The sequence below is a fragment of the Protopterus annectens genome, chromosome 5.part1 (assembly GCF_019279795.1).
Source record: "Protopterus annectens isolate FY-2018-M chromosome 5.part1, PAN1.0, whole genome shotgun sequence".
NCBI classification, from domain to species: Eukaryota; Metazoa; Chordata; order Ceratodontiformes; family Protopteridae; genus Protopterus; species Protopterus annectens.
In genome coordinates this window covers 343,983,599-344,007,625 of record NC_056736.1, presented here as the reverse complement: position 1 = coordinate 344,007,625, position 24,027 = coordinate 343,983,599, and the positions used below count along the sequence as shown (strand labels likewise).

Below are 24,027 nucleotides of genomic sequence, written 5' to 3'. Positions count from 1 at the left end.
GATGGGAAGTTGCATCTGGTCCTAGTCTGTAAAAGTTCAGTTTTATAATATTATCATTGCTTTTCTTTTCCAACCAGAGGGGACTGGCTGTATATGTTAGACATGAGGAACGCTTATTTTCATATTCCCATTTATCAATTACACTGAAAAGTGATAAGATTTCAGATGCAGGGTCAAACACCTGTCAGTTTAAGACTGCCATTTGTTTTGCTGTTGAGAAATTTGCTTATTTCCCTACCTAGATGACTGCCTATTGGCATCCCTGTAATGAAGCAGCTGGTGTAAATCAGTGACTGTACCTTGGCTGTGCCAAAGTCATGGTCTCAAACTCAATGCAAAAACAGTAGTATCATCCCTTTCAGCAAGAGCAATGTTCCTGCAAATTACCACATCAATGGCAGTACCCTAAGTATGCACTCAGTGGTGATAGATCTGGACACTCTGCTTGACAGCAGCCTTCCCTTTGATCACCATGTCTCTAGAGTGGTAAGAAGGGCATTCTATATGGCTCACCTCATAAGTAAGGGCATTGCCTCGAGAAAAAGTGAAGTTATCACCTCCCTGTACTCTTCAATCATTAGACCAATAATTGAGTACAACGCCCCTTATGGCATGTACATTTCAAAGCACCTGCAGCAATTGGAGTAACCACAAAGGTTCCTCACAAAGAAAATTCAAGGTCTTCAGCAGTTAGCCTAGGCGGATCAGCGGAAATCACTGTCACTTTATTTTGTTTCATACAGGCTACTCAGAGGCGATCTCTGATCCCACTTTATTGCAAATGCTGCACATCCACAAGTCACATGGCACATGGGTTACACACTCTAAAGACCTAAACCTGGTATGTGACATCAGTAGAACCTGCTGGAGGGACAGGTTTGTCTCCCAGAGGTTACCTTTGGAATAGACTCCCACCTCACATCAAACAGAGCACCTCATTGGCCCTCTTCAAACACAATCTGGACGATTGGATGGGTAACCATAAATTCATCCCAGGGGTTCCATCTGTGTCTCTCTTGGACAGGGGCAACAGGTGCTGATCATGATAACAAGGGTACTTTGGCTAGGCTTGTAAAGGCCCTCAGGCCATTAGCCTAGTAACTTCCCCATGATACTATAACTGGCTGTTGGCGGCTACTGTAAGCTTGAACTTTGGCAAATTGACAGTCTGTTTCCAAAATATCACCTTAATGGGTCTGTGCTTTGACTCAAGACAAACTAAAGTTTTCCTTATAGTTGGAATGCAGCTTTGTGAGCCATGCTGAGAAAAAGGTTCAACTAAGGATGGTCTTGCAGATCCTTGGACTTACCATGAATACCATTGCAGTGGTTCCTTTTCCCATGCTTCATTTGAGATAGTCTCATCAATCCATCTTTCTCTGTCAAAATTAGCATTGAAGGGAATGTCATAGACTTGACATAGATCTGTCCATGAGTAATCGAATGTCACTCCCTCGGTGGTCAATAGGTAGTAAAACCAGGATCATAAACATTCAGTCTGTCTGATCCAGTATATGGGTCCTTGGAGCCACTTGTCTGATCCTATGTAGTGGCATCAGTGCTTCATCCTCAAGCCCCTTCAAAGCTTTACCACACCCATGATGCATCTGTCACCCAAGTTATCTCTGATCTAATTTACTACCTTTGTGAAAGGATATGGTTCTGCATAGCCAAGTGTTGTACCTCATAATTTCTATTTTTTTCACCTAGTTAGTCATTTAGTAAATTTAAAAGATTTTAAAGATTTTCTATGTAGTAGTGTAGCTCTAAGGCTGTATTTTATTCTTTATTAAAGCTTTAAACTCCCTTCAGATGTTTCTGAAACCCTACTGTTAGGGTGTTTCCTGCTGTTGTTATAGTGTGTGTGTTGTTACAGTTAACTGTTCATTGCTACATATGTGTATATATTTATAAAGATAGAACTTTGGCCTACTGTGTTGCTTAACTTTTCTCTTGTGTCATAACTTTGAAGAAGAATAGCCACAATTCAGTGTCTTTTTTTCCAATTATCTACTACCTTAAGAGACTTTGAGTTTGCTTTTAGCATTTTTTTCAGACTGTTGTCCTGTGTATTGCATTTTTTATTTTTATTTATTTTTTATATTAGTGTCATTCCTTTTTGTAATATGGACAAGCAAAGTAGTTTTAAAAATATACACTGTGTAGATCCCACCACAGGATCTACACTATTAAAGTATCATCTGCCTGAGGGTTTCCTCACCTCACGCTAGACTGGGAGATATGAAAAAGGTTTGACAGTAGGCTGTTTTGGACTGTAGGAACAAACACACACTTGAGTTTGCACCCTACAGATCCAGAAACTTATAAACTCAAGAAACAGAGTGAAGCATGCTAAAGCCTGGTACTGTAATATGAAAAAAAGGCACTTGGATTCAATGTCTTCTGCTTCAGCACCAAAGCAGCTGAGTCTTGAGAATACATTGGCCAGAACAGCAGTGTACAGAATTCTATGAGGAAAGAAGGTTTAGGAGAAAAATCTGACCAGTGCCTCCTCTCCTTTCCAGGCTTTCATGGGCACTGTCAGCAAAATCCTTCAGGTCTTGCAGGTTTACCTCTGAAAATGATCTGGACCTCCTGATGCAGAAGTTCCTCAGGACCCAGATGGAATTGGGAGTCATTCTGATGCCTTCCACTCAGGGGTTGGTCAGACCCTCACACTTTACTCCAGTTTCTGTTCTCTAACCTGTGCCGACTTTGGCTCTGGTGTCCTTGGATCCATTCTTTGTCCCATGGTCTGTGTCCTCTGTGCAGATTTCTCAGATAGCTTTGACACTGAGGTTCTTGCATCTGACTTTTTCATCTATGATCTTATTGGAGCTGATAACAGACCTGGAACCAAGGGGTCAGGTTAATTACCTGGATAGTAGCCTCAGGTAAGTTGAGTTTGGTTCAGCTGCCCTTATCAGAGTTATCAGGCTTTGACTCCCCCGTTCTGCCCCCCCCCCCCCCCCACATTGGAGACTTCCAAGATTTTGGTCTTGGAGCTCTGTCCTGCCATTGGTTCCAGAACTCTAAAGGGAGGTTTGGAGCCATTGACTTGAGAGAGATCTTCATATCATTCCAAGGTTGGAACAGCTTTTCATGTGTTGAAGAGGAGGAGTGGTTCCTCAGCTAGAACCTACACTCCTCCCCCCATTAGATTCACCCAGAGACTCCCTTCCAACTTTGCCTACAACTTCTCTTTGGGTACCTAGCAGTTGGAGTGAAACAGTAAGTCTCTAACCCTTTGCACAGCAGCAGCTTCAGTCCTCTGAGTTGGACAAAGCCAACCCTGATGCAACAGAAAAGAAAGCACTCAGACTCCCATTCAGAGGTTTCTGACTATCTTGCATGGCAGATGCTTCATTTGGCAATATCCTGGAGCTTCTGCACCAGAGGGGAGCTTGGTCTATAGACCCTTTCTCTCAAGATGAAATGGTACTCGTAGAGATGAAACTTACAGTTTGGCTCCATCTATATCCTGGGTGGCTCATCTGTCCAACAAGTTTATAGATCTGGCTGAATGGAGGTAATGACAGGAACCAGACAATTGTGAATTAGACCCCTGGAAACCCAGTAGGATACTTGGGCCTCCAAAAGACCATTGTATTTGGGGTAGATCCCTTGCAGTGGACTAAATCATCATGATGGTGGCTATGAAGAGAACTCTTGGAAGATTCTCATTCCATTCACCACTTAATAAAGAGTCCAGGTCAGTCTATATTCTAGGGAAGTGGGAGTATGCTGTGGGAACTTCTGCTTTGAGGGCCCTGAACTTGAACTACCCTCACCCATATGAACAGTGGGCCAAATCTGTCTGCTCTGAAGAATCCGCTGACAGCAGACACTGCCAGGCACCTGCAAACAATCATCTGTACTATGTTGAACATCTGTAATGTATTCATGTACCTTATACACAGCATGCTAGATGGTGCAGGCAGGACAGTTAGTTGAGGCATCGCTATGAGATGCCATGCTTGGCTGCACCTGTGTGGCCTTGCAGACAACTTCAAGGCTTCCTTCATAAATGCCCCATGCAATGGTTCATCACTGTTTGGACCATCTGTAAAATAAGGGATGGTGTAGTTCAAGCAGGGATGGCAAGACATTGTCTGCTGTAGGTGGTATGCTACAGACCCCAAAAAGGGCCTCATTCGTTTTGGTTCTGAAAGTCTAAACACTAACAGTTTAACTCACTTTCTGAAAGGGGCAGCCTGAGCAATGGCAGTTCTTCAACAGATGGCCCAGAGACAGAGGAGCGTCCACAAAACAGTTATACAATGGCCACTTTTCAGACAGAAAACAGCAGTATCCCTGAAGCTTTGATTAGACATTCCACTCCAGAGGGAGCTGGGGGTTAACTCTTTCTCCACCTCTCTGTGTAGCAGGCCATCATGCAAGACATGTGGTTAAAAGGGATTATATCCAGAGGCTACTACATTCTATTTTTCCTTACACCACCCCAGCCCACCAAGCCATTACCAGACATCCCTCCCCAACAGGTAGAACAGGACACAAAAGAGGATGTTCTTCCATGTCACTGTTGCTGTATTCTACACTGAAGGGAACTCCTGCTAAAGATAGACCAACATCCAGATAGTATACCAAAGCCTTTAGATTTTATAATTGCTGTATGTCACATGTATGCTCCCCACTTAGGACGTAGGGCATAAAGGTGACATACACACACAAATACTCCGAACTTCTTTGCCTCCAGTCAGAATTCCATTATCAATCATCTGTCTGAATGCCTGTCTGCTGTGCTAGTTACCAAACTACCTTCAGATAAGTGCTCCATTTGTGTTTCTTCTCTGTTTTTGTCTCAGTATTGTTGATAGTTGTGTTTGTGTTATCCAAGTAGGGAAAATGTCAGTGTGGGAGGCAGATTCCCCATAAAGACCATCATGACCAGTGGCTTTTTTTGTGTAGGTGCTTCCCATGACCATATGCAGTGCTCCGTCTGTCAAGCATTTGCCATAAAGCCGTCCATAGTCGTTTATCTTCCCTGTCTATGTACCTTGAAGAACTAACATCTTAAGTGTTGGCTCAGGGTGATATGGCAGAACCCTCCTGTCCCAAGGAACAGTCATCTTCCAAGAAGGGCAAAAAAGTCTAGGCCTGATAGATTGCTGTCCAGCCTCCACCGGACATCTCTCTAGAAGCTAGTGAGAGCCCCAAAGGCCATCCATTGCTGGCATTGAATTCCTGTGCTATGACCCCATCAGAGACTGGCATGAGTCCATGTTTTCACATATTCTCTAAGGGTTTTCAGACATTTGCTTCTGACACCGAAGGGGTACCATGGCTAATTATTTCTGAGGGTGAGTCTTCAAATCTTAGTCTGGAAAGAGATTCCTACTACGCTCACAGAATCACCCCAAGGGGCTGAGCCGCCAGGGGTTGTTAGTGTGAACATCCCTCTTAAGAAAAAGCAAACAACGAAACATATTACCTCTATTGTTAAAGATCCCCAATGTGAATGACAGGATTTTACTCGAGACTTGTTAGATGCCTTGATGGCCTTTAAGCCTCCTCAAGGAGTGTCATTCCCTGATCCTCCCGGGACTTCCATCCCTGTTAAGAGGACAAAGGATTTAGATACCTCTGATGGATCTAGATTCTGGGGAGGAATCCCTCACATACTCCTCTCAAATTTCTTCTCTTCTGGACTATGGCTCAAAGGAAGAAGATTCTTTGAGCCTGGTCCCCCCTTGGAAAAATTATCCTTTGGGGGTACTATTACTCGTATGGTGTATTTTAAGTGGGATTGATAGCCAAAGGAGATACCATGAGCTTCTACAAATAGAGTCTCATTAGCCGTCTGCAGTTCCTTCTGTGTTCACAGCACTTTTGAACACCTTCTCTGCTGCCTCTGTAGCTCCTGACTCTCAGCCCCCAGCTCCCATGAAACCTGATTTTGCAATGTGCCTGAGGACTGCAAGTCTTTGTTGAAATGCCCTTCTGCTGAACCTTCTGTAGTTTCAGTTTCAGCTGATAAGCTTTATAAACGTTTGCCTTTTTCTAAGCTCCTTCCTTCTGATGAGGATAGTACGGCTATGGATAGTACGGCTATGGAGAGGCTGGGTAAAACGTATGTAGTGCTGCCACCTTGTCATTTTGTGCTATTTATTACCAAACCTGTATGACCAAGTATGTCTTGGCCCTCCTTTCTCAGGAATCTAAGATTGTGTCTGATCTGCCTGAGACAGAAGGGGAAACTTCAGCTCTTTCCCTGCTTGGGTCCACTTCTTAGGTTGCTCATCGCTCCATAAAATGCAGTTAAAAAGCTGCTGATGCCTCTTCCTGGGCTGCTGCTCTTGGTTCTGTGATAAGGCATTATTCTTGGCCTCATCTTTAGGCCTTGCCTGATGATGATAAAGCCAAATGTTGAATGCTCATTTGGATAACAAAAATCTCTTTGGGACAGCTTCTACTCTCTTGTTCAAGTCTCCTCCAGGATAAGGGTAAGGTCATACAGGAACTCAAGCATATTTTTGTCTCCCCATCCCCAAATTCTAGAGGAAGTACCTTTCTAAATCTGGTTTTGTTCTCAGGCAAACTTGTCAACCTCCCAAAGGGAAGGAGGAGTCCAGGCGTATTCCTTCTGATCAATCCACTCAGACTCCTACTTCTTAGAAGCCTTCCTTTCAGGACAAGCCTGTTTCTATTTGACTTTTTGCCTCTTCTTCCCCTCTATCAGGTCCCCTTGTCCCGCTCCACATTTCTCTCTCTCTCCCACATTGGCAACAGATCACTTCAGACTCTTGGGTGATGTCTGTCATTCGTCAGGGGTATTACATGATATGGAGCTCTCTTTCCTCCTTTACAGGCATTCCACAGCCACCTCCAGACCAACTCTCTTTCCCCAGAGGTTTTGTAGTCCCTTTTAGATCGGGGCATCATTCAACCTGTTCCACCCACCCAAGTAGGAAGAGGTTTTTACTCCAGGATGTTTTTAGTTCCTCAGAAGGAGGGGACTTGTAGACCTATTCTGGACCCTCTCTCCTCAACACTTTTCTAAAGGTCCCTTCTTTCAGGATGCTCTCTCTTCGACTTTGTTTCTTATTTTTCTCTCTAGACCTCAGTGATGCCTATCTTTACATCCTATTCACCCTCTGTTCAGGTAATTGTTTCCCTGCTTTTCCCTTTTGCCTTTCTACTTCCCAAAAGGTATTCACCAAATGGCTTGCTCCTGTCATTGCCTTTTAAAGGCTTCAAGGGATGCAGATATTTTCTTATCTAGATGACCTGCTTATTTAGGCTCCTTCTCCCAGCAGTCTTCTGTAAGATCTTCACTTTACCACTGGTCTTGTACAAAGTATAGGGTTCACCATCAATCTCAAGAAGTCTGTACTTACACTCTCCCACGATATTTTTCTTGGTTAAGGGATTCAAACTATTCCCATGTTGGCCTCTCTTCCTGCTCCCAAGGTTTTGTCTTTGACAATGTTCCTCCAGTCTCTTTTTCCTCTGTCCCCTGTCATGGCCAGGTAATTTCTCAAGATTCTGGGATTTATGGCCCATCATTCTGATGCTTCCTGTCACCATATAACATATGAGGAAGCTTCATTGGTACGGCAGATTGGTGTGGCTTCAATATTGCCACCCCCTTGAGTTCTCTGTTCCTTTCCTTCCTTTTCTCAAACTTGGGGTTTAGTGGTGGATGTAGCAAATTTCTCTCAAGACCAGACTTCCCCATCATGATCCAGTTCCCACCAAAGAACTGCTCACAGACACCTTACACCTGGGGTAGGGCTGTTCTTGTGTTTCTCTTTCCTCTTCATCAGATATCAGATTGTCATTGTAAAAGAGATGAGGACTCTGATTCTGCCTATACATGCCTTTCATTTCCATTTTCACCCTGACCCCCGAAAATCTTCACAGGCAGTACCACCATGATATAGTATATCAGCAAGTACAGGGTACGAGGTCTTATATCCTTTGCAGGCTGGCTCTTCAGGCCTGCAATCTCGCTGTCAGTTATCAGGTCACTTTTCAGGCAGTTTACATTCATTCAGAGCAGTCTCTAGTGGAAGACTCTCTGAGCAGGTCCAGAACACAGGGTCATAAATGGATACTTCACAGGGATGTGTTCCTGGACATTGTCCATTGGTGGGGTATTCCTTGGGTACATCTTTTTGCTTCTGTTCTGAATAGACAACTTCCTCTGTTCTGTTCAAGAGTACCAAGTCATCTAACTTGGAAAGTGTACACTCTGTTTTTTCCTTGGAAGAGAATGTTTATTTCTGTATGCTTTTCCTGTCCTTACTCTGCTGCCAAGAGTTCTGCACAAGATCAAGCAGGACTCTCCCAAAATCATACTGGTAACTCCCTTTTGGCCCAGACAGCAGTGGTTTCTCCTTCTTTTTCATCTTACAAGGGCAATCCCCACAAGTTACCTCACTGCGTGGATCTTCTCACACAAGAGAAAAAGGGATCTCTTATCCATCATCACCTGTCCACTCTTCAAATGACACTGTGGTTCATAGGGTTTTGATCCCATTTTAGGCACCTCTTTTCTGAGGATGTGCTTTGGGTTCAACAGGAGGCCAGGAAACCCACTACTGGAAACTCATATTTGTCCAAATGGAAAAGATTTTCTGTTTGGTGCCTCTCTCACCATCAGCATCCCTTCTCAGTAGAGGTTTCTCTGATTTTGTCTTATTTGTATGATCTGCTCCATGCTGGCTTGGCATATTCTTCAGTCAGAGCTCACCTGTCAGCTATCTCTGCTTGTCTGCCCTTGAAAACCTCCTTTGACCTCTCAGTTTGAGGTCAAGCAGTTTCTTAAAGGCACCCTCCGTATTAGGCCCCCTAAGAAAGCCTGTCCCCCCTCCTTGAGACCTCACTTTTGTTCTTGAAAAACTGACAAACTGTTTCAGGCTCCTTTTGAATCTGTTAGTTCAGCTTCCTTGAAATTTTTTACTTGGAAGACTGTTCTGCTTGTTAGCTCTTACTTTGGCCAAGAGAGTACCCAAGCTTCAGACACCTATGGCCACTCCTGTTTAGGTTTTCACAGAAACAGGGTGCCTCTTCATACTAATCATTCTTTTATGTCCATAGTTGCCCTTTAATCAGTCTATGCAACGTCCTTACTTTTTTCCTTCTTTGCAGTGTGCCAGTGAGAAGGTTCTCCATACCTTGGACTTGCACAGACAGCTGAGATATTTGAATAACGCAAAAGATATTCACACTGAGCAACTTTTTGTTTGATTTTTTTTATTAATTCATTCATTTATTTATTTATTGATATTGTTTGTTTTTTTATTTATTTATTAATTTATTTATTGATATTTGATTGCCAGGAAAGTCCGACAAGATAGAAGCCCATTTTTGTTAGATTTTTTTTTATTTATTGAGTTTATGTATTGATTGATTGAGTGATTGATATTTGATTACCAGGAATGTCTGACCAGGTAGAAGCCCATTTTCTGCGGAGGCACAAGGAGAAAAGCTCCAAATGATTGCAAAACATTTAAAAAAAATCCTTTTACAATCTTCGAAAGTAAAACAGAAACATCTACATTTAAATAATTATAACAAATTAGAGATAATTTAATAGTTGTAGAAATTTTAGTTTGTAGAGAAATTAAAAGTGAGTTAGTCTAATACAAACAGGAATTGACAATATGAAGTGAGGGAAAAACAGGCTTATGGTATATTTAGAGAGAAAGTGAGGGAAGAGAATTAGCAGTAAGGAAGTAAGTGAAGAAGGGAAAATAAAGAGGTATAAGGAAAGAAAAGGTACTTGTTCACATTTAGGGATATAGTTTATCCTGATTTTGAACAAGAACAAACAGATTTTAGCTAGGAAGTCTTTCAGAGTGAATTTGAAAGATGGATGGGGGGGTATTGACCTGAAGGATACAGGTAAGGAGTTCCGGGTGTATATTACTTACTGGAACTGTCAGAATGTTGAGCACCCTTCCATTGTCACCTAAGTGTTAAATGGCCTTTTCAGCAAATGGCCACATTGGAGGGTGTGGCGAGGTGAAGCCCCCCACTTCATAATGTTTGTTAGATTGTGTCATGCATATTTGGCCTACCGATTTCTTTCCCTTGGAAAAAAATGGATGATGTGACCGTTCAATGAAGAGGACGTTCAACACTTCGGTGCCAATGAAAGGGTACTCGACATTCTGACAGTTCAAGTACGTAATATAGACCCAGGAGTTCCAGGCCTTAGCAACCTTGTACGAGTACAAAAAATGCCCGGCAGATATTATAAGTTTGAAGACAGGAGTTTTTGATCACTGGATCACAATGACCGACTGGGAGCATAGTTGTGTAGAATGGTTTTAATGATGGATAGGCAAATGGATGCTGGATAATTTTATAGGTGGTAAGAAGCTGTGTATATGTTAGTTGATGAGTTTTAACCAATTTAGGCTTTTTAGTGCTATACAAGGATGGATTCTGAAAGAGGTATTTTCTGCAAATTTAGTAACTTTGTTATAGCATTGTTCAAGTTTTAATTTTTGTGAAGCCTGGAGGTTAATAAGGATGGGAGCATCAAAGACGTGAAGGGAGGAGATGAGGAGTGGTATGTAGTTTTAGTTGCAACTGTAAGGATGTTTTTGGCTCTATAAAGCACCCCTCATTTTTGATGAGTTTTTCTTATGCCACTTTGTATATGCATGTCGAATGTAAGCTTTATCATCCACTCTCACTCCTAATAACTTGCCATGAGAAGTGACTTCAGTGGTTGTATTATCAAAAGAGAGGACATTAAATTTTGTTTTTTCATGAGAGAGGGATTTGAGGGAAAAAAGTAGTAGTTTGGTCTTTTTTGGGTTGAGCATGTGTTGTGAGTTACAAAACCATGTTTCAGTGGCTATTAAAGCTTCCTGAATATTTTTTTGGAGGTGTACCATGCTGTCAGATCTGCAAATGACAATGGAATTATCTGTGTATTGTATTAGGGTGGCCTGTTGTGTGAATGTCTAGAGTGTTGGTGACAATGTTAAAGAGGAGGGGACCAAGGACAGAGCCTTGTGGTACACTGGTGGTGACTGGGATGTAAGGGAGAAGATGGATTGCCATTTTACTGACTGATACCTATTGGACAAGTAGATTTTGAATCACAGAAGGGTGGGGAGAGAAAGACACGTAGACATTTAATGTGACAAACTGTGTCTAAGGTTTTAGACAAGTCTAGAAATAAGGAAGAGACTAGTTTGCAGTTATCTCTAGCTTTATTTACAGCATATATATACTGGTTAGAAGGACAGTGCTAGTTCTGTGGGAAGGACGGAAGCCATGTTGTGTAGGGGACAGGAGGTGACATTTATGATGAGTAGCTCGCTGTGGTTGCTGTTGTTGAGTGCCAAATTAATTTATCATCAGTTGTGAATGGTATCCCTGTCCCATGAGTGGCCCTTGGTCACCTGACTCAAGGGGAAATGTCCTCCTTTGTTGGAATTTTAATGTTATTCATCACCGGTGTTTTCCAACTCATTGCTTTTTTTGTCTGGTATGAGAAGAGACTGGTTCATCGTCTGCCAAAACGTTAGCGGGGGAGGTGAGGGGGATCAGTTGTCCTTCAGCTGGAACTGCTTTTCTTACATGGGAGATATGGATTCAGGTTGGTGACACCTCAAGTCGCACAGCTGTTCCTGTGGTGAGAAGGATGAGAAAAGGGTCCTTCCAACAAGGCTGCAATGAAGTCTTTCTGGAAAAGGATCGAATGTATTCCCAGTCACCTAGTTTCACTTCATGAAAGGCATATGGATCAGGGTGGAGTTGAGCTGCTGCAACTTGCGAATGGTAGTGCTGCAGAAGAGAGAAAATATTTGCAGTAAAAGAGTAACACATCATCAGTCACTTGTAATTTTACATTCACCGGAAGGGGTGTGGCTGGCATTTTCATGGGCCTCCCCATCAAAATTTCATGGGGAGAAAGTTTTGTAGGAGCACTAACAGCACTTCATAGGGTGAATAACACCAGAGTCAAAGCCTCTGGTGATTTTAAATCTGTTTCGGCAGTAAGTTTAGCTAACTTAGTTTTAATGTCTGATTTACTCATTTAATCATACCTGAAGCCTGCTGTCTGTGTGGACAATGAAAGTTTAATTTTATATTGATCATCTTACAGATATTTTGTACAACTTGGCTTGTAAAGTGAGTCTCTTTATTAGATTGTATGTCACATGGAACTCCAAATATAAGAATGAACTCAAAAACTAGTTTGTTTGCCACTGTGATGGCATCATTTTTGGCACATGGGCACACCTGTACCCAACCAGAAAACACTGAACATTGGTAGTTTTAGAAACATTAAAAGAAAGGCAAATAGCACAAGTATTTACAAGTTGCTGAATGAATATTGAAGCATAAGGGGTATGCCAATGATTAAAAAGTTGTAGTAAAGCATTTGTCCAGGTGGGATGGCAAATGATAAGCCTGTGCCAACTGAGGTAAAAACTGTTGCTATGTGTATGCAAGAAAAGCAGGACCTCAGGCTAAGGTACTAAAATGACGAAAAGTTTCTTTCCAGTACTTTTCTACAACTTCAGGCTATTCTTGTAATCTTGTGCACTAACCTGCCAACACATACATGCATTTAACCCTTTACAATAAGTATGCAGTTTAACTGAATTTGTGAGATGTCTGATTATATAGATTGAGAGATGATCACTGAGAGAGTCTGAAATTGTACCTGTGGTGGTGTATTTGCTAGGGTCTGATAATAGGATCCAGTCTAATGGGGAATTTGATGTCTTGCTATAATGTGTGGGGCCATTAATTAGTTGAGTAAAACCATATAAGTTCCTGCTAGATGTAGAGGAGTTAGAGTTCATCTCCAAACAATTGACATTAACATCCACCTAGTAGTATTTTTACTTGTGGAAATGGTATGGATATCTAATGTAGGATGTCTTCTACTATAGCTGTATTATCACCAGGAGGTATGTAAAGAACAGTAATATATATTTGTTTATAATTGTTTATTTTGAGGAAAGAATAAGAAGCCCTGCTGAACTGAATTTTGGTATTGGTTTGCTGTCAGGGGAAATGTGATAGGTGTTGGCAGATGTTAAAGTAGTGCCGCCACTTTTCCTCTTTATACGGTCATTATGGATGATGATATACCCTGGAGGTATAACTTCGTTGTTGTTTATGCTGGACTTAAGCCAAGTTTCAGGTACAGCAAGAACGTCAGGCTTATGTTGGCTAGTCCAGGCATGTAGTTCTACAGTATTATCTCTTATGCTTCTAATAATTATTGCAGCAAAAATTAGATCACCAGGGTTGGGGATTGGCTATTATTGAGATGGGGAAGTGTATTGGAGAGAATTATCTCTGTGTACATTGTGATAGGTGAAGCCAAGATTAGAGTGTATATCTCCACCTAGAAGGATTTTAGTATGTTGAGTAATTGTCATATTTGTTTTCTGGAGAGGATTCTTGCACTTAATTTTGTTTTGGCTTGAGCTGAAGTGCAGTTATTCAGTCTGTATTTGGAATAAAGGTGAAGGATGAAGCTAAATAGGTTTGGTGCAGTGTTTGAAGAGTGTAAAGACACAAAGTATGGATAGGTGGTTGGGACAGAGCTGGAGAGATGCTGAGACACATTACTGAATCAGGGTAGGATAAAAGATGTCAAAGTAGGAGAAGAATAGAGGATAAGCTGAATAGTAGCAGAATTAAGTACAGGAATCTGTATTTTATGGATGTCAGGTAGTGGGGAAGTAGCAATGAAGAAGGAAACAAGAAGTTGCAGGGCAGTAGAAGACTCCGTGATGGTGGACTCTGAAAGCTGGTAGAGGGTAGGTAAGGAGAGAAGTATTTTCTTTAAAAGATGAGTGTTAAGTTGTCCTGTTGTGTTTTCTGGAATGTAAGGAGTAAAGGGCATGAAAAGCTAAAGTATAATGACGTAGTCAAAATAAGACAAAATGAGGGTTTATTTTGGAAAACTAAAAGATAAAATGTGAAACAGATATGTACTATTAGGGAGGGTTGTGATTATGAATGGATAAAGTAGAAAGCAGTATGAGAGGGAGAAAGATAGTTGGGAATTAGGCTAAAAATTAAATGGAAATGGGGAAGTAGGAAACAAGAAACAGAGGTGTATTTATAGAAGTAGTAAGGTCATTTGGGGAGGGTTTTGGAATAAGAGTCATAAGTGAAATGTGTATATAGGAAGTATAATGTGAGAGTAAGAGAGGGTAGGGGAGCAGAGCATAGCAGGCTTCCCACCCTCAGATCAAATTATAACTGACAGCAATCAATTTATAACCAGTACAAATCAATTAACAAAGGGATACAATGCAAAACAGGTTTTCTGCCATTTCTTGAGGATAAATAACTGGCATATGCAGCATAGTCTACTGGTCAAGAAAAAGGGGACACTCCCTAACTTAGTAAGAGGTCCTTAGAGTGCACAGATTATTTCACAGAGGCTTTCAGTCATAGAGCAAGCATGTATTTGACTGATTTAAAGATAATACACAACAAGGTTCTTCATGATAAATATGCTTACATTATACAATGACACCATACTCAGTAAATTTGTAGGACTAGGGCCTTGTGGCAGAGCTTCTACAGAGGCAAGGTCAGATGTAGTGACCGTATGCTCTGCTGTATGAAGGAAGATAATGAAGGAGTTTAAGAGGAGACAACACAGTCCTTTTCATTTTAGGACTTTGGGTTTAGCTGTTTCCAAGCAAACTATCTCCTCTTGGATCTTTAAGACCATTTCCTTTTGTTGTGCCTTTCATGGCAAATATATCTTTATCTGTTAAGGCACATTCTACTGGGGGGGGGGGGGGTTGCTTCTTCTGGTGCCTTTTCCAATGGCTTAGACACCAGTTCCATCCTTGAAACTGTTACTTGGACCTCTGTTCATACTTTTACTAAGCATTATTAATTTAATGTTGTTTACAGGACCAGGACAGGTTTTGCCAGGCTATTTTGCATGGGTTTGTAGAAGGTTCTCCTTCCTCATCCAAGTCATCTTAGCTCTTGTACTCTCCCTTCAGTGAAGAATACTGCAACAAGGATAGGTCAGAACATTGTACACTTGTGTAAAATCTTACCATAGCAGTAGATGTCCTGTTGTATACTGTTGCAGTATTCGGTACCTCCCTCCTTCCCCCCTCTGTTTTGACTCTTGCCACTGTCATTTGTTACCCTCCTAGCCAAGAGGCTTTCATTGCCTTTCCCTTCTGCACTTTTTTCTTCTGTGTGTTCATGTCCCATCTGGTCCTTAGGGGTCTTTTTTTCCCTCCTGAGGCAATTCAGTTCTGAGTATTTGCAACCATATGTCACTTTTATTACTTACTTCCTACACAGGGAGCATACCTGAGATGTGTGGCACCTGTAAAATCTAAAGTCTTTGCTATAGTTGCAGGATGTTTGGCTGTCATTGGCAGGAGATCCCTTCAGAGAAGATTACAACAGTGAAGAGAAAGACCTATATTGTTATGGTAAAATTTTACACAACTGTACTTTCTCTCTCTGTTAGAAAAATGGGCCATCCAAAAGGTCCTGCCAGACCACAGAGGGTCTGGGTTTTATTCAGGATTCTTTTTATTTCCAAATAAAACTCAGGACTTCTGGACAGTTCTGTATCTAAGTCTTCTAAACAGATGTGCTCATAAGACTCTCTTCAGAGTAGTCATGGTGCAGTCAGGTCTTTCCTGTATCTGAGAGAGAGACTGGATGTGCTCAATAGGTCTCCCTGCTGCCTACCAAGATTGTAAAGGAGACAAGTGGATTCTTATATTCCAAATAGCACCAAATTTTGTTTTTAAGAGAAACAGGAATCTTAAACAGATCCTGTGTGACAAGAACTATGATAAGAAGGTACTTGAACAGCAAGCAGGTACAATGGGTACGTATTCCTGTCAGCACTGAAAAGCATGCCCTTTAATATCTAGAACTCAAGAATATGTACATCCTATTGACAATAGGGTATTTAAACCTAAGCTGTTGGCAAATTGTAATTTAATGAATGTTGTGTACCTGGCTAGGAAGGCCAACTGTAAACTTAATAGGATCCTGAAACATTTATCAGCCACTTGTTTGAGCAATACACATAATGCTGTCTTTCAACATATTAAAGAACATCCAGGACACCACTTTACTTTCATGATTTTACAATTGGTTAAGGTGAACGCCAGAGGGGGCTATATTGTCAGTCAGACTGAATACTGTGAGGTACAATGGATTGTAAGGCTAGGTGATGACAAAAGTCCAGGACTCAATGGAGTAGTACCTTTAAAACCTGTTCTTAGGAGGCGTAGACCTGTGACTTCTATTAGATTTTGATGGTCATTGGCTTATTGATTTTTAAATACTTTTAAAAAGGTTTGTGTTTGTTTTCTTGTACATGTCTGACGAAGGGTGTATCCTGAAAGTGCTTATATTTTGTATTAAAAGTTCTACAGTTTTACTACAGCCTGGTGGTCTGTGAAGACGTTTTCGCTGTTTTTTTGTAAGGTTTTGCTTACATGGACCTTTAGTGCCTCTACTTGCAATTTTTGTGTCTATATTACAAATAGGAGCCAAACAGTGTCACTTCAGGGTCCTGCCATTTGGTATCACTACAGCCCCCAAGGTGCACACCAAATGCATGGCCACTAAAGCTTCTCATCTACAACTTTTAGGATTCGAGATTTTTCCGTATCGGGATGATTGGTTCCTATCTGCCCCCTTGCTGGGATCCCTGATTTAAGCCATGGATTATCTTCTCAACTTCTGCTCATTCCTGGGGATATTAGTCAACCTTTAGAAGTCAAACCTGATTCATTTCAAGACCATCACGTTCATAGGGTGCAAACTGGATACTGCTCAATGTGTAATTTCTCTTCCACAAGAAAGAGTAGATTCTGTGAGAACAATAAAGTCTTTTCTTCTTAATGCCACCCCTCTTACAGCTCTGATCTTGAGGATGGCTTCATTTATTCTAGTGGTTCACTTTGCCTGCTTTTACCTGTGAATCCTGCAATGGCTGTTACAAGCTCAGTGGTTCCAGTGTCTTCATTCTCCATCATCATGGATTCTTTCAGATCCCATCTGAGATGGTGATTCAAATTTCCTATGGTATCTGTGGGGAAAACATTTGTAATTCCCTCTCCAGTGGCTACATTGATTACAGATGCATCCTCCCTGGGGTGGAAAGTGAGGCCATTATGAATGGAGGCTAGTCCAAGGACAATGATCAGATCTAAATGCAGACTTTCACAAAAATGTCCTGGTTTGTGTTGCAGGAACGTCACGATATCAATCCGTGTGGTATAATTTCTATCCAAATGGACAATAAGACTGTAGGTTGGTATATTGACAACCAGGGAGGAGCCAGATCCTATCCATTATGTCAGGAAGCAGTGAGGGTATGGCAAAGGGAGATGGCCTCAAACCACTTTTTTGTTGCAACATACGTCCCTGGCATTACCAGTTGTTTAACAGATAGGCGTATTAGGTCTCTCCTCACTAGTGATCCCTCAGTCCAAAAGTGGCCCTCATCATTGGGGCATCCCTTGCTGTGACCTCTTGACCTCTCTCCAGAACATCAGGTGTAGCAGGTTCAGAGCTCTCAGCAATGGCCTCCATGCTACTTTACAGCTATTCCCTCTCACATTAACTCCCAGATTCATTTAGAAAGCAATAAGGTGAAAGGCAAATGTCATCCTCATAGTCCCCTTCTGGCTCAGACAAATCTGGTTCCGTCTTCTGAAACGTTATCTTCTGAAGTCCCCATGACTTCTGGTTTCTATTCCAGATCTAGTCATCTCCCTTCTGGCAAGCCTTATCTAGATATTCTGAGTCAAAGTGAAAAGCTTGGTTTCAACAGTTGTACTGATGGCCAGTGATCATCATCTGTCTGAAGAGGTGGTCAAAATACATATGGCTTCCCAGAAGGATTCTACTTGCAAGATCTTTCATGGTAAGTGGAAGCACTTTGCTATCTAGAAGGATAGTCAGGACACTTATAACTCCAGTTTTTACAGTCTATTTTCATATGGGTTCTGTTTCTTCATTCCTATAGTGCAGATAGCAGCTACTTTTATCTTTCATATTGGATTTGAAGACCATTTTCTAGCCTCACATAAATTGGGTAAAGCATTCCAGAAAGGAGTTTTCCTTCTCAGACCTCCTGTCAAAGATCCTGTACCTCTGTGGGACCTGAACTTGGTGTTGGAAGTTCTGGCAAAATGTCCATTCAAGCTAGCTTCCACTGTTCAACTAAAGTTCCTCTCCTGGAAGTCATTGTTGTGGTAGCCAATTACTTCAGCCAGGGGAATATCAGAGCTGCAGACTTTATCTTCTTCCTCTGCCTACATCATTTTTCTTAACAACAGTCTGCCTCAGGACAAATCCTTATTTTGTTTCAAAAGTAGCTACTGGGTCAAATCTATCTAACCCTATTGATTCACCTATTTTCCTCCCAAATTACTCCAACAGGGCGAATACACTTTGCATACCCTAGACATACACACAGTTAAGTTTTTAGCTTCACAGAACTAATCTGTTAATGAAAGATGCTTGACTCTTCCTTAGCTCCTTATAAGTTGCGAAAATGGTATCCAAAAGTTTCCCTTTCTTGGAGGCTGTCACATTGGGTCATTTTTATGTATGCTAACCAGAAAAATAATACTTTACCAATTAAACCCAAGGCACATTACACTAGAGCTGTGGATATTTCCAGGGCCTTCTTTAGTTCCTCTGTGACTGATGATATTTATGATGCTGCTACTTGGTCTACCATGCATACTTTTATCATTCATTATAAGCTGGACTTTCTCTCCAGAGCCTAAGCTTCCTTTGGCTCTACCATTCCGAGAGGTCTCCTGTTATGGGGTCACCCAGGAATAATTGCAACTGGAGATTCTGATCCATATGTTGGAACAAACAGACTTAATGAATAGGATACAAAAGTTATGTGTTGCCATAATGATAGACCCTTTCATTCATGTGCAGCCAGCACAGCAACCCTCCCACTGTTCCCTGTCCTGCTCTTGTAATTGTAATTTAAGTATTGCCTTTTTTCATAGGATTTTACTCCTAGTGTATTGTTCCACTCTTAGTTCTCAGGCATCAGTTGAGTTCTGAGGTAACTTGGGAGACAAATGCACTCTGGAAGGGAAAAGTTTTAAAGGGGTTTGAAGCTAGAGCATTGATTTTGCTGGGTCAGATCCTATAAGTGGACCCATATTTTGTATTGGATGGACATGAGTGAAAGGGTTTATTGTTATGGGGAAGTACATAACTTCTGTTTTTCTGTCAGCCAAGCGTATTGCTGGAACTTTCATCCTAGTAAAACCATAAGTCATTTCCCAGAACTAGGCTTTATCTGTATATTTTGAATGGCATATGGTAAAACAAGTTATTCAAGCCAGTTTTCTTTTTTAACATGTTTATTAAATCGCAATATATATAATGACATTAGGTGCATATGTATAAATAGAAAAAAAACACAAATCATAATGACATTTTCATTATTTCCACACAATATAAGAATGTTTTCATTGCAACAGTCATTCTCTCAACCGATTTTTCAGTTGTTGCCTTCCCTTTAGCCTTATTATTTCTCTTGAACAGTATTCTGTGTATTCCCACAAACTCAATGTAATTCTATGTAGTTTGCTGTTTCTCTTTTCCAAAGATACCACCTCCAGTTCTTTTATCTCCTTTACAATATTCAGGACTTCCATTACAGTTAGTTTAGATTTTGGCTTCCATTTTTTAGTAATTGCTTTTTTCTTGATAACCAAGAGCATTAAACTTGACAATTCCTTACCATATTTAGACAATTAATATCCTATGTCTCAGCGTAAAAGAATTATTTCCTTCGTTATATCTATTTGCTCTCCCAACATTTCTGACAGATTAGTCTATTGGAATTTTTTTAAATCTGCCAACACATTATACTCCCAAAGAACATGTTCCCAATTATCTCTCTCTTTCCCATCACACCTCCAGGGTTTGCTATATACTAGACATTTGTCTCTGATAGAGAAGGCAATCTCTAACCTTGTCATACTCTGTTACCTTTTCCCCTCTGGTTATTTGCTCTCAGTACATTTGCTCCTTTGATAATTTTCTGCAGTAAATTCCAGTCCTGCTTTTGCCTTTTTCTGTACCCCCACTTGTAATCATCCCTATTGACAAAAATCTTCTTTCTCCGTTCCCATGTTGACTTAGTTCAAGTATTTCCACTATTTTATAAACATTATATTCTGTGTGGTGGTTGTTATTCTCCTTAAGGATATGTAGCCAAATTCCTGTTTTCTCCTTATTTCTTAACCCCCCCCCCCATGTCATCATTTCCTTTCCACTTTTATTTATAACCTTCTGCTTGTGTTATGTATATGAGCCTTAACTGCCAAGCTCTAAGGTATCCCTTTAATTCATATAATCCTAACACACCTTGTTCTATGGAGAGGATCAACTTATCCCCCTTAATTCTTGCCCATCTTTCCTTCCTCGAAGTAAATTAATTCTATTGATTATTGTTCACAAGTCCTCCCCAGCTGATAAAATGCGCCTGACCTGTATACAAAATGAAAGGGACTATGACTCATCCTCAAACATGACTAAAAAAAGCTATGCCAACAATACCAATCATTGAAGCAGATCTTGGAGAGTTCTGATCTGACATATTGACCCTGTCATGAGACAAGAGGTTCATCATCTCTGTATTCTCCTTTCCTCATTTACAGGGCTTCGTCACAGTAACACTTGAGTGCCCGGAAATTATATAGAGAGCTGTACTGTGGCCATGAAGGATCTGGTTCCCATTTCTCCAGCAGCTGTTCTGATTCCCAACCTTGTCATGTTCTGTGCTGGTTCACCTGTTTTTTTATACAGTGTTGCAAGAAACTCTCAGAACCACAGATTATGAATCTTCACGAGTGGGTCCTGAAGTAGATTTTGCTACATTTTGGGCTCTTAGTATGTTTTCCCTGGTGGTCTCATCTTGAATGTTTTAGGATCAGGGACTAGAGATTTTAAATCTGGTTTTCTCGTGATCCTAAATTTATTATGATATACTTGCTTTCTCATATGATACAATACTTTAGTACCACTTAGTTAAAATCCAAATTTCAGATATCCCAGCTTCCATTAATTTGTCCATTGTAAGTATGTGGCATAACTCGGTATTTCACAGACATTCTTCAAAGGTTTACGTGTCCTTAATTCTCTAGTTTCAAAACATTCCTTTCTGTAGAATCTAAAGTGTCTTTGAAAGTTTAATGTTGTCTCTTTTCAAGCCAGTAGTTGTTTGTTATTTGCACTTTATTTCAGCTGGAAAGAGTTTATAGCTTCAGGCTCCTAAGAGCTCTTTCTCTTTTTTACATAAGGACAAAATGTTCTTAAGGACTAATCAGAAAAATGCTTCCAAAAGTTGTCAGAATTTGTTCTAGGTCAGGACATTCATGTCCCTCTCCAGTGAAGTCTAAACTTGTGAAGCCTCAGGAATTGCCTTCACTGAAAAAACAGACTGAAGTCCTATGTTTGTCTGGGAGACTTGCATCTGAGGCAGGAGAACATTTTGATTGCTATAAATAGTATTGAAGCAGCTTGTCCCATTGTTGCAGCTTGTCTTGGAACAGTCTTTTAAAATAAAGGTGGTAGGAAGAATTGATGGCTTCAAAAAATGGACTCATTTTTCCTGTACCTTATCTTCAAGTGAAAAAACAGGATGAGTAATCTTTAGCTTACTCTGGGTACCCTGTTTGGATTAAACATTGAATGTGAGCGTAAGAAGACTTCATCTTCTGGTTCTTGTTTTTCTTTCTCATTGGGTATTGTGTGGAGATATCCTGAACCTTGTAAAGGATAATCTTAAATGGGAAATCAAGCCTTCCTCCTCTGAAGAGGTTTGCAAACTACTGAAACTCTTCAAATCATTAACCAGTTGCTTTTCCTTCAGTTATACTATCGTTTTGAAGGCTGTTTGCAGGGGTTTCTACAGAGCCTGACTTTGCTATCTGCTTCAGAAAAGTCTTAATACTTGTATGTGGTGCAAAAGTCATTTAGGTTGTTGTATAAAAATCTATTTGCTGATCCTGCTGCAGAGTGGTCTAAAAAGAAATTGCTTGGTTTGAACATGCTACCAGATTGTAAGGAAAGTAGAATATTGTACTGGACAAGTTTGTATAAGAGCGTCTGCATATCTGCTACCCTTAGCATCAGGGCAGTTAATTACCAAACACACACAGTTGCGGTGCCAGAAGAAGCTATTAAATCTCATAGATGGCTCGATGCTTGGTGTTTTTGGTGTTTCTCAGAGGGGGGAAGATGTTGTGGCACAAACTGTCAATAAAATGGGGAGACCTATATTATAAAACGTGGCCATGATGTTATGAGTCTTATGTTCCAGGCTGCTGTATCTTATGCTGTTCTTCAGAAGCATGCACAGTCGAGGGAACTGCTCTTCCCTGATATGTCATTTCCTGGATGCCTCCATGGACAGTGGTTGGCTTTTTGGTTGACCATCCTAAATGCTGTTGAAAAATTCTAAGGAGAAAGGGAAAAGAATATTAAAGGTTAAACTTGTTCCACTCACCAGTGCCTAAATGTTCCATGAATTTCCATGCAGAACTATGGCTATTTAGCCATATGCGAATGAGGTGGCAGCAGTAAAAACAGAAAGAAAAATAAATATTAGAAAAAAGAAGAAGAAAAACAGGCATGAAAAGTCAAGCAGCAGCAGCAGCCTACATCCCAGTAAGACAGAACTGTTAAAAGATGACAACATGATGCTGTCTGTGTACAGTAGTGCATGCCAGATAATGATATTAGTGTACCATTATGAAATCAGTGCCACCTCCTCCCTGGGAGAAGTTGTGATTACAAGAAAAACACACCAGATGACAGCTGATGTCCTGATTTAAGAAACTCTAGTTTTTTATTGCTGCAAGAGTTTATCTCTTCCTATCTCTTTCTGTCTTTGTCTCTATTTTCACTTATCCACAGTTTTTTCTGGTGTACTGCAGTCATGAGTACCTTGTACAGTTGTACTATCTTTGAGAACAGCTCTTTCAACATTTACTATTTCCCTTTCTCCTCATTCTTCTTCATTTAGGGTCATGTTTTTGGGTAATGGAATGTTTGGATACAAAGTTATTAGACAGGCACTTCACAGTTTCCTCTTTGATTCTACCCGTCAATATTTGAGAAATAATTTACAAAGGATAAGGGACCACTCATTATTCCATGGCCAGCATTAGTGATTAATGTTAGGACAGTCAGTAGTGGGAATCTGCCTGTATGAATATTCCATGGTATAACAGCAGTTGCAGGGTACCAGTCCTGTCCACATGGCTATCTCTTTCTTTGGTCTCTCAAAGAACTGCTGTTATGGTAAATTCCTCTACATTTGTTTTCCTTGCATTTAATTCTCAAAAATAAATAAGTAAACTAAAGAGGCAAGGAAAAATTTGTGCTTTATCTTGCTGTAATAAGATATTCATCATAAAAGAAAAAGACATGAGGGAGTACAAAAGCAAAACAGGAGTTTATTTTCTGAAATGTGACTTTTGAAGGCATTTACCTAATGATTTCTATTTATTTTACTTCTCTAGGGTGTACAGATGACATTGTGAGCAGTGATCATTCCCCTGTCTTCAGTACATTTGAAGTTGGTGTGACATCACAGTTTGTATCAAAGAAAGGTAAGTACATAACAGTGGATATGATACATCATTAGTAATGCTAGAAAAACAGCACACCTATGAACCCTGTGTAGAAGCAAGCATACACATCATCAAGGTTCAACTAAGTTGAAGGAATTTGCAGTTCTATAAAAATCTGTTTCTTAGTTAGAGGGGAGGCTGCCACCCCCTTGAATGACTGGCACATCATGAAAACTGTTTGAGACAAACTGCAGATGCCAGAAGTGGGGTACGCTGTTAAAAATTGCCTATACCATAGGTGAACATAGAATGACAGTTGAAAAAGGAAACTTTTCAGGTAACCATTTAAAATGTCAGGACCTACATTGATGAGTCCCAGGATATGGAAACTAAATGGCCGAAAATTATGACTTATATATACCAAGTCTGTGACTCCCATTTC

General features: G+C 40.6%; 1 protein-coding gene across 1 annotated transcript in view; it reads left to right on the top strand.

The window, feature by feature from the left end:
- INPPL1 (inositol polyphosphate phosphatase like 1) overlaps positions 1–24,027 on the top strand; it is a 1,746,155-nt gene that overhangs the window by 1,358,638 nt on the left and 363,490 nt on the right. Inside the window, exon 19 of the mRNA XM_044073026.1 lies at positions 23,535–23,624. Within this exon, the coding sequence (XP_043928961.1) occupies positions 23,535–23,624 (90 nt within the window). The remainder of the gene's footprint in view (positions 1–23,534; positions 23,625–24,027) is intronic.